Source organism: Labrus bergylta, chromosome 19 (genome assembly GCF_963930695.1).
Source record: "Labrus bergylta chromosome 19, fLabBer1.1, whole genome shotgun sequence".
In the NCBI taxonomy this organism is placed as follows: Eukaryota; Metazoa; Chordata; class Actinopteri; order Labriformes; family Labridae; genus Labrus; species Labrus bergylta.
This window is the reverse complement of record NC_089213.1, coordinates 6,052,425-6,067,853: the sequence shown is the minus strand read 5'-3', so window position 1 is coordinate 6,067,853 and position 15,429 is coordinate 6,052,425. Positions and strand designations below refer to the sequence as shown.

The 15,429-nt window shown below is 43.7% G+C and overlaps 1 protein-coding gene across 2 annotated transcripts in view; it reads left to right on the top strand.

The window, feature by feature from the left end:
- Positions 1 to 15,429, top strand: part of pvrl2l (PVR cell adhesion molecule related 2 like) — a 303,185-nt gene that overhangs the window by 180,534 nt on the left and 107,222 nt on the right. The window contains exon 7 of one of the 2 annotated variants that reach the window (XM_020646668.3): positions 481 to 4,522. The exons of the other annotated variant lie outside the window; for it this stretch is intronic. Within the exon in view, the coding sequence (XP_020502324.1) occupies positions 481 to 1,115 (635 nt within the window). The 3' untranslated portion in view covers positions 1,116 to 4,522. Of the gene's footprint in view, positions 1 to 480; positions 4,523 to 15,429 lie in introns of those variants that run through there. 2 annotated transcript variants of the gene reach the window in all.

The following is a 15,429-nucleotide window of genomic DNA, read 5'->3' as shown; positions in this document are numbered from 1 at the left end:
ATCTCCGACTGAAACAAGAGTGGAAAGGCAAACTTGGCTCACACCAGCATGAAGTGTAGAACGAAGGATCGTTACAGTAGTAAAGGCTTGCCTCCGGCTGGCCGAGGGGGGCGGGGCCACAGAAAATCAAGTGCCAGCAGCTGGACTGACTTGTGTTATAGAGAAAAATGTCTGCAAAAGGCAGCGCAACGAGCTTCTGGGAAAGAGTAAATGAGTCCCATTCAGCCTGATCCCAGCAGTGACTGCACCCTCAGCGAGGGATTACACTGAGAAGAACATTTACTACACACTTGTAAGAGGATTGTAGCACACGTAGAAGACGACACCACTACTTTCACCACAGCACACTTACAACACCAGAAGAACTGTGAACACGTCCTCCAAGACTTCCTGTAGAACAGCCATCAATTCCTGCCCTTTTTTTCTTTTCCTCCACCCATTTTTCCACCCCTCCTTCCAACCCCTCCATCCCCTCTGCAGAAGCCTTGGAGGATCCATCCAGTGCCGGCGTTGTGGCGGGCGCCATCATCGGATCCCTCCTGGCGCTGCTTTTGGTTGTCGCGCTCATTGCCGTTCTCCTGACCCGATGTCGCCGGCAGCAGAGGCGTGGGTACCCCAGCAGTGGGGACTCTATAGCAACCGGCAGCGGTGGCAGCAATGGCGGCGATTATGGCAACAAAGCCCGCTTGCTTTTCAGCGGGACTTCCAACAACGGCAGTAAAAACGGGACGGGCGCCAACAACAACGGGCCCATTTACACGTACCGGGAGGGCTGCGACGCCACGGGAACTTTAACAGAAAAGGCCAACGACTTCCACCACCACCATCTCCACCATGCCTCCGTCGGGAACCCACCTTCTGCGCACGACATCCTCCTCAGTGGTGACATAGACGAACCCGAGAGAAGAAAGTTCGACCTGGATGACAGCATGGAGGAAGAGGAGGAGCGATACGATAGGTTCGGAGGCATCCCTGGAGGCGGGAACATGCTTCCCCCTGCTTATCACGTCCGCAGAGGCCACGGCGGTGACGAAGAGGTGGACGTGTACCTCGACGACGACATGGAGTCTCAGAGAGACGGCTCTGTCATTTCCCGGACTGCCATTTACGTCTGAGGACGCGTGAAAGGGAAGGAGAGGTGAGCGCTGAACAACGGAGGCGGTGGATGAAGAGGGGAGTTTGTGGCAGCCCCCCTTCTGCCACCAAATAAATCAACATCGCTTCCATCAGCAAAACACACCTCCCAGCTTCACCCAATCAGGAGATGCCGTCTGTGAAATCATCTCTGCTTGAAACCGACTGTATCATTTTATAAAAAAAAAAAAGAGGATTCAAAGAGAAAAAAAAAAAAGGAAACAAATGTTGTTAAGCCGATTAAGACGAACTTGTGATGGCATTAGTGCACTGTGGCTGAATATGTGACTGTGTTTAACTTTATCATGGAGACAGATCTCATTCAGTGTCAGCCAAATGTAACAAAATGGAAAAAAAAAAATACAGCTTATAGCGACTCTTGACGCTGCGCCGCTTATTGCTAGCTTCTTGTTTCTTCAGCTTTGCAAGTGTGTGACCGTCGAGTGGCTACATTGTTTGTAATTTATAAAACATAACCTGCAAAGCGATGGGAGCACAATAACCACTATTCCAAAACCTAAAGTATCCAAAAACCGCCTTCCTGTTATCAAGACTCTGCAACAAAAAAAAAAAAAAAAAACTGTCCCAAACAGCTTCGTAGGATGTTGCCTCTGTGCTGCAGACGCCGGCTCTTCTGACATGCCTTGGATTCTCCGATTGCTTGAAAACTTAAAAAGACAACCTCAGCGTCTTCGGCAGCGGTGATGGAGTCCCTGCTCGATGCAGAAACAACTTTTTTTTTCGGGGCTTAAAGTGACTCGGGGGGGGTTCCTGCCCCCCACCCGACGGCACCACCTGGTGTCCTGACGGGCGCCGTCAAAGTGTCATAACAGTGTGTGCTAATGTGTGGCTGGCTGTGGTGTTAATGATGTGCAGCATCTATATATTGGCCGTCGTCTGACTATAGCACAGTTGTTGTTCTTGTTGTTGTTGTGGATGTTGTTGCTGTTGTCGTTGTTACTGTCGTGTGACGACCTCGGGGGTTTCACACAGTACCACGTCGGGTCCGTAATGACTCTTTAATGGGAAAAAAAAATAGATGTGATTTTCTTTACTTCTTCTAATTTTTCCTCTTTTAATCTCTGCTTACTTTTCTCTCCGTCTCTTTGCTTTACCGTCCACTTGTCTCTCGGCCCCACACATGACGTCTCTCTCTTTCTATCTGTTTCTCTCTCTCTCTCTCTCTCTATCTCTGTCTGTCTCTCTCTCTGTCTCTCTCTCTCTCTCCCTCCCCCTCTCTCTCTCTCTCTTTATTAACAGAATGGGCGGCTTAGACGAGTGCCGCAGTGACTGTGTGCAGAGGAAGGGGATAACTCGTATTTATAGTTCTATGTGGGTCGCATTCAACCAGGCAACTCGCTCCCCGGCTTTTGTGGGAGCCGTTGTATTTCATGTATTCATTGTCCACGCCCCGCAGAATGTTCTTCAAGGCTATGTACCGGATTACTCCATGTTCTGTTTTCTCATTGGACGCAAAGACACGCTCTACATGACACATTTCTAAAGAGACGGTGATATTGAATCCCCGCCTCCCAAAGTCTCTGGTTTCTGGTGCTCTGCAAAACTTTTTCAGAGACGAGGTCAAACTGTCTTTAAAGACGAAGGAGGGTTCATCCAACTCGCAGAACTTCTTCTGAAAAAGTCAAAATTTTTAGATTTTGAATATTTGGAGTTGAAAAAATGCATCCTCTCTTTTGGAACATATTCGCTTAACAGTTAAAAACTGGAGGAGAACAGAGAAGCTTGTCTTACATTTTGTTTCTGGAATGTAAATGCCTTATTAAAGCTCCTGTGAGGAGTTTTTAGTGGATATATTATAGCCTCTGCGTGAGCTATCAGAGACGGAGGGAGGAGAGGTGTGTGTCGCATCGAGGGAGAGGACGGGTGGGGCCGGTGTGTGATGAGGAAGGTGAGGATGGAGGATACCTAAAAGTTTTTAGAAAAACAGCTCATCCTAAAACGTGCAGTACTTTAATCGGAGATGTTGTCGAGTAGAAGCGTAAGGGTCAGAAACATTTAAAGCTATAGTCCTCCCAGTTTCTCCCAGTCCAGTCCTGTTCAGAGGGCGAACATGCCCAGAGATGCTGGGAAGGTCAAAGTTTGAAAAAAAAAAAAAAAAGGCGGGCAAGGTTGCAGCTCCAGAGAAGTTAGAGAACCTCGACTGGTACCTCGTGTTTCAGAACCATCTCAGCACATGCGCCGCTTTCAGGCTCACCACGTCACTTTACACATGCAGTATTTGAAAGATGCAGTATCTGGTGGTTGGAGTCATTTTGCAGTAATGTTAGAAAAACCTAAAATAAACCAGTAAAATAAATATATTTATGTTTTTGTTTTTTTTTGGGGGGGGGGGGGGGGTGGCTGTAATTAAACACACTCTGGTTCTATTTGTTAAAGCCGATGTGAAAAAGGGAATGTGAGAGTCTGACATTATGAGGCGGTACACAGCATAAACAACCTCATAAATCATATTAAAAATCATCTTCCATCCCGTTATTCATGTCTCATTATGTCGTCAGAGTGAACTGTGACTTTCATCAAGGTTTTATTGATCATCATTTTATTGATGAATTCTCTTTTTTTTTTGGGGGGGGGGGGGGGGGTCTCAGATCAAACGCTGAGTCCATCGATGTTTTGTGTTTCTGTGTTCAGGAAGTCTGCTCCAGCTCTGCCCCATCCCCCCCCCTTTGAGAGCAGCTCCCTTGTTGTCGATTGTTGTTGAACATGCAATCTGTTATCCTGTACATGAGACATTTGTATCTGCTGTGTGACCCGACGCTTCAGTGGAGACACTTCATAGCATCTCACCGCGCGTTCTGGACTCATCGCTTGTTACTCTCGACGTAACCGAGGAGCACGCCGTGCCGTTACATCTGCCGCCACATTGACACATGTTGTCGGCCTTGTTTAGTGTTACCATTAGATCAGTACAGTTTGGATTCAAGTGTTGATGTGTGTTTTCAGCTCCTCAGGGTGCATGCATGCTCCAAGATCAGGACGGTTTAAAAATATCTTTTAAAGTCTCTGCTTTTATGATTCTTAGCTTCTGACAATATTTCATGTCATGTTTCCTGAGTTCCCCAAATGCAGACTATGTTATAGTTTAAAGATTTTAACCCTCAAAATGCAGAGTTCGGAGTCTCTGTTTCATCTCGCTCCAGCAGAGTTGCCCTTCATTTGACCGTTGTACGTCTCCCGGGGGGGTTTCTTGCAGCACCATAATTCACAAACAGTCGGCTACGGTGCCGACTTTGGTGCCCAATTAGTCCGCGAGTCTTGTAGCGAGCATGCACCCTCAGTGAGAAAACTCATCATGAGTCATAACTTTTGTTTTTGCACAACCCATTTTCAATAAAAAAAATGAAAAAAAAAACCTTTCAGAAACAATCCTCTGTGGAGTCGCTGGTAATTAATTAAGCCGAGCCGTCTGACGGGTCTATAAATACCACACTCCCTCACCTCTTCCTCTCCTCAGCACTTTCCTCAGCACCTGCTCGGGGATATTTAGCTTCCTCAACAGATCTGCTACAGGACGCCAGGCCACTTTTTGCTTACCGAAGGAGAACAGCAACAACAGCCTCCCTCAGGTTGAGACACATGCATGCATTCACACCTGGAGTCTTCAGATTACATCACTGTGTGTCTACAGCAAACAACTATAGGCCAGTCTTTAAACCTGTTAATAACCTCTGTTACAATATCTGAACGACATCTGATCCACGAGACCTTTGGTATAATTACACAGCTGTGTGGAATAGAGGATTCTGATTGGTCCAGTACGTTATATTAAGCTCTGTTATTGTTGCTTCTGATGCAGCTCTGATCACACTCTCTGGAGAAGAAACTCCAATCATTAATCCACAGAAAGAAGTAAGTCAGTTTAACATCAGCCCATGAACACTGAGGTTCAAAAATGAAAGAGAAAAGCAAGTTTTAAATATATGAAAGCTAGGTCACAGAGGTCGCCAAAGTCGGATAAATCACTCAAACAAAGACTAAACGGTGTCAGCTGTTGGATTTAAACTTTCAAATGTTCTGATTGAAAGAAGTCTAGCGAGCCAACTGTAGAAGCAAAGCGACTACTTCTTTAGTCTCCCTGTTGACGAGCCGTTTGTGAAATATATGAACCCTGCAGTCCCTTATTGTCCTGCGTCGTGTTCAGATCTCTTTAAATGAATCTGTCCCTACAGGAAGTGGTGAGTCATCAAATTCATGCAAATTCAACCAAATCCATTTTTGCAACCTCAAAATTTTGGTGAATTCCCAGAACTGTGACGCAAATTTAACCAATCAGCATTTCCCTCCACGAGCTTCGGCCTACACGTCCACTAAAACCAGTCCTGATCCCTGTTGGTCTGCAGCGTTGTGTAAATCAGAGAGTGTGTCTTTGATAACTTTGGAACAGTACAATGAATGTTTTGTGAAGCAGGTCGCTGTTGCTCTTACAACACTCACACAACCACACTTACAACACTCAGGTGTGATTGTCTTTCTTTTATGAGGAAGTTATCCGACCTCAAACTATAGATTCAGAACTTCTCGACTGGCAGAGCGACTTTTTTAAAGGTCCTGTGAGGAGTGTTTTTTTTTAAAGCAGACTGGTATTAATAGTGATTCCTCCATATGAGCTATCCGATTAAAACAGAGCATAATCAACTACACTGATTATTTATTTATAATTTGAATGCCTGAATCCTCAGCTGCGGTGTCAGATGAAGTGATTAGCTGCTAAAACGACCTTTGTTGAGATTTTCTCACAGCAGAGATTCTCGATGAGTGTCCACAGGGGGCGCCAAAATCAACACAAACTGAAAGTTCCTGACAGGAGCTTTAAATAGATGCAGCTATCACAGAAAAGGCTCAAATTGTCCTCCTGGTGATGAGTATGCCACAATGGTTTTGCAGATTGTGTTCATGCTGTAAAAACTGTATTTAAAGCCCCCTCAAGGTTTTTTTTTTTACTGGTTATTGAACAAAATTAAATTAATATTGATGCCTCTATAAAAGCTACAGAAGCTAATAAAAACCCCATCAGGGACTAAATTGATTTGTTCTTTGAGGTTATTTTTAAAGCCTGAAATTGCTGCTGCAGGGTCAGTGTCAGGAGAGACGATTGTTAAAAACCAAAACAGGAATAGAATTATTTTACATTTTCAACAGCGAAGATTCTTGATGAGTGATACCTTCGACTGTAAGAAGGAAGCAGGATGAGATTAATTGTCATAAAAACCCTTACTTACACAGGTACAGGACAAGATCAGAAAAGAGATAGGGGTACAAATTCAACCAGACAACAACCAACACCAATCAAAAGTCGCTCACAGGAGCTTTAAATAGATGCAGAAAATCAGGCATTTTAGGCCTCAACCATCACAGTAAAAGCTCGCAAAAATCTTAGAGGATGGCGGACCAAGGGTGACCTTTCATATCTAAATCACTTTCTGTAAATAAGACGTATGAATTGTTGCTATCCTTAAGCTTTCCTGTGTCGAGAGCTGGAGATAGATATATGAAACCTCCAAGCAGCCAATCAGAGCGATTCCTCTCACCGACCCCGATTCAACATGTCGAAATCAGCCAAAAAAGGGTGCCGTTGTGTTGCCGGGCGATGGGCAGATTTATAAAACTTTTGATTATGCTCTTCAGATCTCGCTCATGCTGTGAAACATGTTTTTAAATCTAATCACAATCACAACCAGAAGATCTTGATGTGTGTTCTCCAATCACGATCGATAGAATACATTTACACTTTGCAATAAAGCAGACCTACATTTTTCAACTCGTGCAAATGAGCGCAGAGAGTCTGGTGCTGTTCTTGGTCTTAAAACAAACGCAGCGCTGTTTAATCCAGAGAGATGTGCTGCCCGACAAGAAGCTACAAAACACTCTGAATGTTAAAGCCATTAAAAATAATTAAGATTAGACGGACACTAATGGGAGCTGAAACAAGAGAAACTTGAGAGAGTCAAGAGAAAGGTTCTTGATCTTGGGTTTCAGCTAAATTTAGGAGATTTGAGATAATAAGAGACGATCTGAAAGACTTTCTTTATGTTCAGGAAACTTCACAAGAAAGTTTGACTGCAACCTTGAAACAACCTTACTTAACCAAATCAAACGATGTGCGACAAGATTGTTTATCTTTGATCAGAATAAATCAGATGTAATCGCCCTTAAATGAGATATTAGGCTCTTTAATTGCCTGTTTTGTTGTGAGCCGACCAGACGGTCTCGGCAGCGTGTCCGATGAGTTAAAAATGAGGGCGGACTCGGTACAAACTTCTCTCTCTGATCTTTAGCCCGCTGCCCCGCCTCACATGGAGGACAGCTCTGGGGAGGTTGCAAGTCCTGAACGCAACCCCTTGTAAAGCCTTGTCCTCGCTGCTGCGAGTGTGGCGCCCATGTTAAGCAGAGGATGCCGTAACAGGTCACTCGGCTCGGTCAGAGGGAAAGAGAGTGGAACGGAGGGAGGGGAGGCTGGAGGAGAGAGCTCAGTGCTCCATCAGGGGAATACCAAATAGGCCGGGTGAGAGAAAGAGAGAAGGGAGGGGGGGAGAGAAATCGACTTTTTTTCTCCTCAGATCAGAGCAATCGGGAGTTAAAAAAGACGAGCCAGAACAGAAAGTGAAACCTCTCCCCTGCTGCGAGGATGAGAGGACTCCACCAGGTTTTTTTTTCTCCTCTTCTTCGTCTGTGAACCACCTGAGACCGAGAACATTTGAAACACTGTCAATTATTCACCAGCGGGCCTGGAGTTAGAGGTTTGTTACTCGTAGAGCACAATTTGGTCGGCTGCAGCGTGCAGATGACAGAGAGTGAATAAAAGATTGGCAGGATGGGATTTACAGCTCCGGCTATGAATGCCGGAGGTGAGAACGAAGCCTCAGAGGAGTGTTTTTCCGTGCTTCACCTCCTCCTTTGTGCAGGGATTGGCCGCTTTCTCCACACGACAACTTCAAGTCCTTTTCAACTCGGCCAATTAGCAACAAAATGCCGCCCCTGTTTAGCCTTTCTCTGCGTTGGCTATCAGCGACAGATCTGCTTAATTGTAAAGAAATGTTCAGCACTCGGGGGACCCGGAATTGTATATATCCTCCTTTTTCCTTATTCCCTCTCCCTATGCTTCAGCGTAAGCACCCGGTACAAGCTGTTCCCTCCATGTTTTATTCAGCAGGAGGCATGAAAGTGTTCCGCATTATCTCCCGGCTTCCCTTAGACGGGAGAAGGAAGACGGCGAGATGGAAGGAGAGAAGCGACAGAGGAGGGAGGGGGGTTTGGGGGGCAGAGTAAAGAGATGGGGAAGAAGAGGCCTATTAGTTATCGAGCTGGCCTTTTGTTGTTAATCCAGTTAAAGCCGAGCCTCTGCCAGGCCAGCTGAGACTCGGGCACAAGTGGATGAAGTTTCCTCCTCCCAGCGCTGGTTAGAAGAGGTCTCATTGTACTCTGAAACCAATTTACTCAACACTTCTGTGGCCTTTTTCTGCCTCTCGGGGTCCCTTCCTCCTCTTCTGCAGTGTTCTGTGTGACACTTAGGGGTGGAATACATCATGGTGTTAACGCCTCGGATGCACCTTCTTCGATTTTTGCAGGTTAAGCTCTGTCCATGAATATCACTGATTCAATCGATCAATCAATCAAATTTATGAATGAAAAGCTGCACCTGAGCATAAGGCTCTGTGAGCTGTAAAAACCTGGCAGGTTGACGTCCCAGCTTTAACCAACTTGTTCACTCAGTGTTTTTATCCGCCCGTCCTGTCTGTTTTTCTTTCTTTTTTGAGATAGCGCTCTGTATTAACTTAGTCCAGAGGGGGAAAAGAAATACAGCTGGTCTTGTCAGATACATTTCATTCCTCTGCATTTTTACTTTCACTTTTAGAGAATCCCGGATTCGTTAGACCCTCGCCGTACCCTTCTTTAATTTCCACGCGTTCTGTCCTCTCACAGCTCTCGTGTCAGAGGTGGTCAGCGGTCCTTCCTCCTGTCAGGCGCAAAGTCGTCTTCCTCATTTCAGTCTTGGAGATTAAATCATTTCACACTGGAGAATGTCTTTAATGAACTGATTCTAAAGAGCCCTTTATTCCAGCTCTGCGGTAATGTCTGTCTTTAAAAGCTAACAAAATACAGAGAGCTTCAGATGATGAACTTCTTTGATGGGCGACCCTAACACTGACGCTCAGACAAAGGGTGTTTTGTCGGGTTGGTTTTCTTCACTTCCTGTTCATCTTAATGGTTGGACACATTCAGGCGTTTATCTCCTCTCTCTTTGACGAGCTCTGAATCCAAAGTGTCTTTGACTCAAACAGAAAACAGTTCTGATTTTATGTGCTGCCAACGCTACACACTGCTTCACCTGAGTCCTGGCATCACTTCACTTCTTTTAGATGTTATGTAGCTTTTAACCTCTTTTGAACCCGAGTGTTTCTTCATGTTCAGGACGAGACCTGGAAAAAGCCGACGGTGGCCAAAGCACTTCTGTTTCTTTTTGAAAGCTTCATGTTGGCAATAACACGAGGCAGAGCGATGGGACTTTGAACAATTTCAACACAACATCTCGAACACACACAGCAGCAGCACTCCTGAAGACCAACTTCCATGTGTCAAATCTGAAGTGTTTCCCTTTAAACTCCATTTATCTCCAGCCTTTACCTTTCCTGTCATTTATTGGCCCCATTCTTTTACAGCAGTGCTTCCTGTTCTTTTGTCCTTGCTGACCCCCCGTCTTAAAACGACAAAGAGCTCAGATCCACTCGTAAAAATGTGTTTTGTTTCTGTGAAAAATAACATAAATACAAACTGTTTCACTCTAACCTGGATTACAGGTATGTCTGACTGAAGCCGGATATTTTTGAGTGAGGAAAAATGTATTTTTCACACAGTTTAATCGACACACACTTCAGCACACACCTGTTTAGAGATTTCTTTACTCTACACAGGACCACCATTTACTCACTTTAAGTAACTGACATGTTTTAGTAAAACTTAGAACTAAGAATTGAGAGCTGAACTTCCTGAGGCAATAAATCAAGTGAGAGGTATTATCTCGTCAACCAGTGGAGACTAGAAGAAATGCAAGTTTTTATAGACTTCCTGGCCTTTGAGAGCAGAACATTACAACACACACAAATTCCTCTGAGACAAAATGAAGACCTTCAGCTTCATGAATAACTTGCACTTAAGGGCACACTCACACCATGCCTAAGCATGCTTCACCTCTAAAGTCCAGTTTGACTAGTGTGAGTTCTCCGATCTGACTTCCTTGGACCTATCACGCTTGGAAGAGGTGTACTAGTGTAAATGCAGTCCAGGCTTGAGGTCAACTTACGGCTTTTTGAAATTCTCTGAATTTCAAAACTATTTTTCAGCACATTCCAGGTCTTTGTTTTGACAGACAACCCTCAAAATTTGTGATTTTTGTAAATTAAATTCAAAACCAAATCCGTTGAAGTTGGTCAGCTCTGCGGATCTCTATCCATCTGATCTGCCACGCTGAGAAAACCCCGTGGCATCGATCAGTTTGAATACAACAGACGATTGAAAATGATTTTACTGGTAATAACTAGCAGACGCTGGAGCTTCAAGGTCGTTGAAAGTCATGTTATCCTCAGTCCTGACTTGAATAATCGATGTATTTTTGATGTTCTCAATTCTTCAAAATCATCATCAGGGGCAAACAGAAAAGCAACATGATCTTCTCCCTTCCAGCTCACGATTCATCTTTGAGGAAAGTTTTCAAAGAAACGGATCAGTCGGCAGGTTTTTCATCATCTTTGCTGAGTTTAGTTCGCCTGTGACTCATTTCAGGCAAATTTAAAAAGCTTTAAACAAGTGAATCTGCAGGGGAACAACTGAGGTTATCTTCCCCCACAGGCAGAGTTACTTTTCTGTCTTCTTCCAATCAAAACCCAGCTTTGTGGCTGAATACGCTTTTAAAACACTCATAAAGACGGATGTTTTTTTATAGTGCAAAGCCCTGCCGAGTTGGACGGCAGCCCAGCTTCCATCTTTCTGCTTCTTTTGAGAGTGAAAACCACATGAGGAGAGGAAGAGCTCAACATTTAACATCTATAATAACAAGTCTGTCAAAAAAAACCAATCTGCCTTTTAAAAGCATGGAAGAAAAGAGAAGCTGTCTGGGGTTTAGTCGTATTGATCAGGGAGTAAAATCAAGGATTAATTCACAAACGTCTGTCCCCAACAGCATCAGAGAATTTGCACACCTCAGAATAACCTCTCAAAAAGCTCAAAGCTTTAAACGTCTTGTCAATAACTGGAGAGAGCATTTCTCCGTTCAGGATCTATTTTACAACTTATTCAGTGTGCTGGAAAAATGCATGGAATTTACTCCTGTACCTCTAAAATACGGCTTTCCAGCCTGAGTGAGTGGTTTCATTTTGCCATGCAGACACCCACATTACCTTCAAATCCTCAAAAAAAGAGGAAATACAGTTTCTGCAGAAATTGTGACAAATGATAGACGTCTAATTTTAGGCTGAAACGCAGAAAGTGCTACCTGACATTCATCTTTTATGACCCAAGATAAACCCTGCTCTGAATCCATGCGTGGGTGTCAGATTTTTGACGGGGTTTTTTTTTTTCCTCATGTTTCCTGCTTCCTTATCACAGTGACAAACCTCCATCATCGTCTGTCAGGTCAGCTCAGATGACCGGGCAGATATTTGGTTGCCATGATATTCTCCTCCCCGCGGTGGAAAAGTGAGACGGATGGAGGTTATGTTCAGCTGTGAAATGAAGACATCAGTTTGTGTCAGGGGAGAGAAATACGTGTTTATAGATTAGTGTCAGGGTGTGTTGGAGTTCAGCGTTTTCAGGAGCTTCTGATTTAAAATCCACGCGCTCCAAGTTTTACAGGACAGTTGGGACTTCATGTAAAGGTCAACGTGCTGACTGAAGTGAGACGTGAGCTCGGCGCAGATTTCAGGAGGTATTTGGGACCATTTGTGACCGTCCGATGGAGCAAAACTGTGGTACTGACGGACCTCGGAAATTGGGGGGAGTCCGATCAGCAACGCCTCTGATTATGAGTAACTCTTGTCCTTCATGAAAATGACCACAGTGCAGTGCGTACAAACAAAAGAACAGTTTTTATATCCAGGCTGTGAACATGTGAAAAGGCTTTTTTTTAACGTGGGTGTTAATGGGACCTGAAGGGCTTTTGCAGCCAGCCTCGATATTTGACATTTAATTATACAGATACACATAAGCTGTTGTAAAATACACATTTCTTATCTTGCAGTGTGTAAAAGCAGAAGATGCCTGACTGTACTCCAAGCTGCAGAGAGCAGTAAGATAGTTTAAATATAAAAAAAGAAGGAAACAGCTAGCTTGGCTAATAAGAGGAAACACAATGTAACCATAAGCTATCCTACAGCTCTCTCACATCAGGGTTAACCACATGTTCCCTCAGCATCACGGCTCGCCCTTCTATCTATAGGTTACCTGCTCATTTCTGTTTCCTCTGTTCGTGCTAGGCTGCATTAGCCATATGCTAAATGTAGCTTTAATCAACTTCTTATTGATCTTCTCTCCACCCCTCTCTGTTTACTCTTTGTGTGTCTTTATTTCATGAGGAGTTATTCAATCTGGTAGAAGTCTGTGCTGCTGCTGGGCTTGAAAGTAGAGGTCAAACTAACTTCACTGTTTATCGATGCGGGATTAGAAACGCCTACCTTTGAGCACCTGTCGTGTGGGTCTGTGTGCGGGAGTGAATGTGTGCGTTGTGAATGTGGGTGCAAACGTGTATTTCTCGTCTGCAGGGTGCAAGTGTGACAGCTGTGTGGGTTAAAGTGTGTGTGTGTGTGCTTATGGTACTGTCAAGAGCACAAACTTATGCACTGTTTGACTTTTGGAAACAAACCTAAAGCTCCGTGCGTTGTGTGTCTAATCGTTTTTTACACACTTGTGCTTCTTTGAATAATAGCAACAAATTATGCAGCAAATTGAAGACATATTTATCTTGTTTGTATCAATAAATCTTTCTTTAAGAGGAGCCACAGGATAAAAAGGAGGGACAGCTTCAAACTTTATGAAGTTCACGTCAGTCCTAAAAAACATGACAGTAACTGCTGAGGACGGATTGAGTTCATGTCGACTTTTCACCATCGGCTCAGATTTCTTAATGTGGCTTTTATCTGTCGGAGTTGATCTTCCTGAAAAGACTGTTAAAGAACAGTGTCGTTATCTTTCCAGGTTTCCCCGTGTTCAGGTTGGATCTTTTTTTCTTTGGTTAAGAGAACTTCTAATCTCTCCTCCTTTAAAGCCGGTAATCTTTGAAAATGTAAGACTCTGTAGAACAAGAAGATTTTTAACTTATCTTGCAGGAAGTATTGATCAATGAGGCTGAACTTCCTCTTCCTTAATACCTTTAACATCTCAATATCTGACACAAGAGTCTGACGTCTGCACCTTTTTTATTATCCAGCAAACGAAGATCACATTGAATTTACTGACCGATGAGATATGGAAGAAGTTGTGATAATTCTTTACATACAGTATGATGGAGATTTCACCAGCAGACAGCAGTTCTTGATACTTTTCTTTATCATATGCTGGAACAAAAGAAACATGCATATCCAGAGGATCATTTTCTGTTTTGATTGAGCGTGTGAAAGAATCAAACACTCAGACACCTCCCCTCCCCTCAGACTGCAGCCGGAGCCAGAAGATAATTGAAAAAGTTTTGAATTAATAAATGCAGCCGCGGCCTCCTTTTCAGCCTCATGGTTAGAATTTCTTTTCTTTTAGGTCCATTGGCTCAAATCGTACTTTCTTTTTTTATTTCACCGCCAGCTGTTTCTCTCTCTGCCGGTCCCTCCAGGATTCAGCTCGGCTCTGCGAGGGGGAGAAGAAAAAAAAAAACAACAAAGAGAAATGAAGGAATAAAGGGAAAAAGGATGATCTACATTAAACATAATTGCAGCCATTTTTACATTTCATCAACGCCTCTCCTGCTAGTTACTGGCTGCCCTACTTTCCTTATTTCTTCAGCTTTGTTTTATTCTTTTTAAGTAAATCAAGAAAAGAGAGTTTTTTGTCTTCTTTGTCTAACAGAGCCAAACTGAGTTCAGACTTTCATTGTGTGGTTGCAGCCATTTGTTACAGGATATTCATTATTTAAACCTGCAGTTTAACAGCTCCAATCCCGAATGTGACGGCGATAAATTGGTCAAATCTTTTACAATTTCATGCAGGCAATAGGCCGAGTGTCCGGGAGGAAACATTTCTATATATAATATCTCTAATATTTAGTTAAAGGTCACATATTCTCCTCCTCTTCAACCAGTTTAAACAAGTCTCAGAGCTCCTCAAAACGTGTGTGAAGTTCCTTGTTCTAAATTCACTCTGATCCTGTGTTTGATCATGCCTATAAATCCCTCTGTTTCAGCCCTGCTCAGAACAGGCTGTTTCTGTGTCTGTACCTTTAAATGTAAATGAGCTGTGTCTGGCCACGCCCCCTCTCTGGATGACTTGGGTGGCTCCGGCTTTCTCGCTCCATGTCCTATTGTTTACGTTGAGAAGGCAGACTCAGAGGGCAGAACAAACACCTAGCTGTGGGAGTGTCACCCACCTGGAGGAGGGGTTACTGCCCTTTGTGATGTCATGAAGGGAAAATCTCCAAACGGCCTGTTTGAGCACACATTTTCTGAAAAGTGGAGCAGGCAAAAGACTGAGATGACGGAGGTTCTTGGAGGAATAGTAAACTTCCATAAAAACCTGTTTCCTGAATTTATTATGTTCGTCGTCATCTCGTTCAGTTTGAATTTTCCGACACGGTCAGGTGTCTGTAGATGAACAGAGCTGTATGGTCGATCCCTTGGTGAAGTTTTGGATGAGCCGCTCATCAAAGAAAGACTGACACAAAATGACTTGTGGAGCGGCGAGCCATGCATGAGATATTAAATTTATGTTGTTTTTCAGGTGGTAAACATTCATAGCTTTGGTGTTTCTTCCAGAAATCACCTGTTACTCAGACACTGATGGCTCTGTGGTCTTTCTTTAAGCAATGTTTATTTATTCTCAATGCTGCTTGTTTTTTATTCTCCTGCAATTTCTCTTCATAAAAACATTTCTAAGATTGGAGGCATAAAGACCCATTTTTTTTGTCAAACTGTGTCTTCTCTAAATGACCTTGAAAGACAGATAGTTTGACGATCACTCACCGACGCTCCAACTAGGATCGACGGTTGACCATCTCCTTGGCCTCCAATCACCTGGACCCACTCTTTTTGATGACATTTGCAAAAATCCCAGTCTTACTTTGGAAAACAGTTTCTTTGGAGA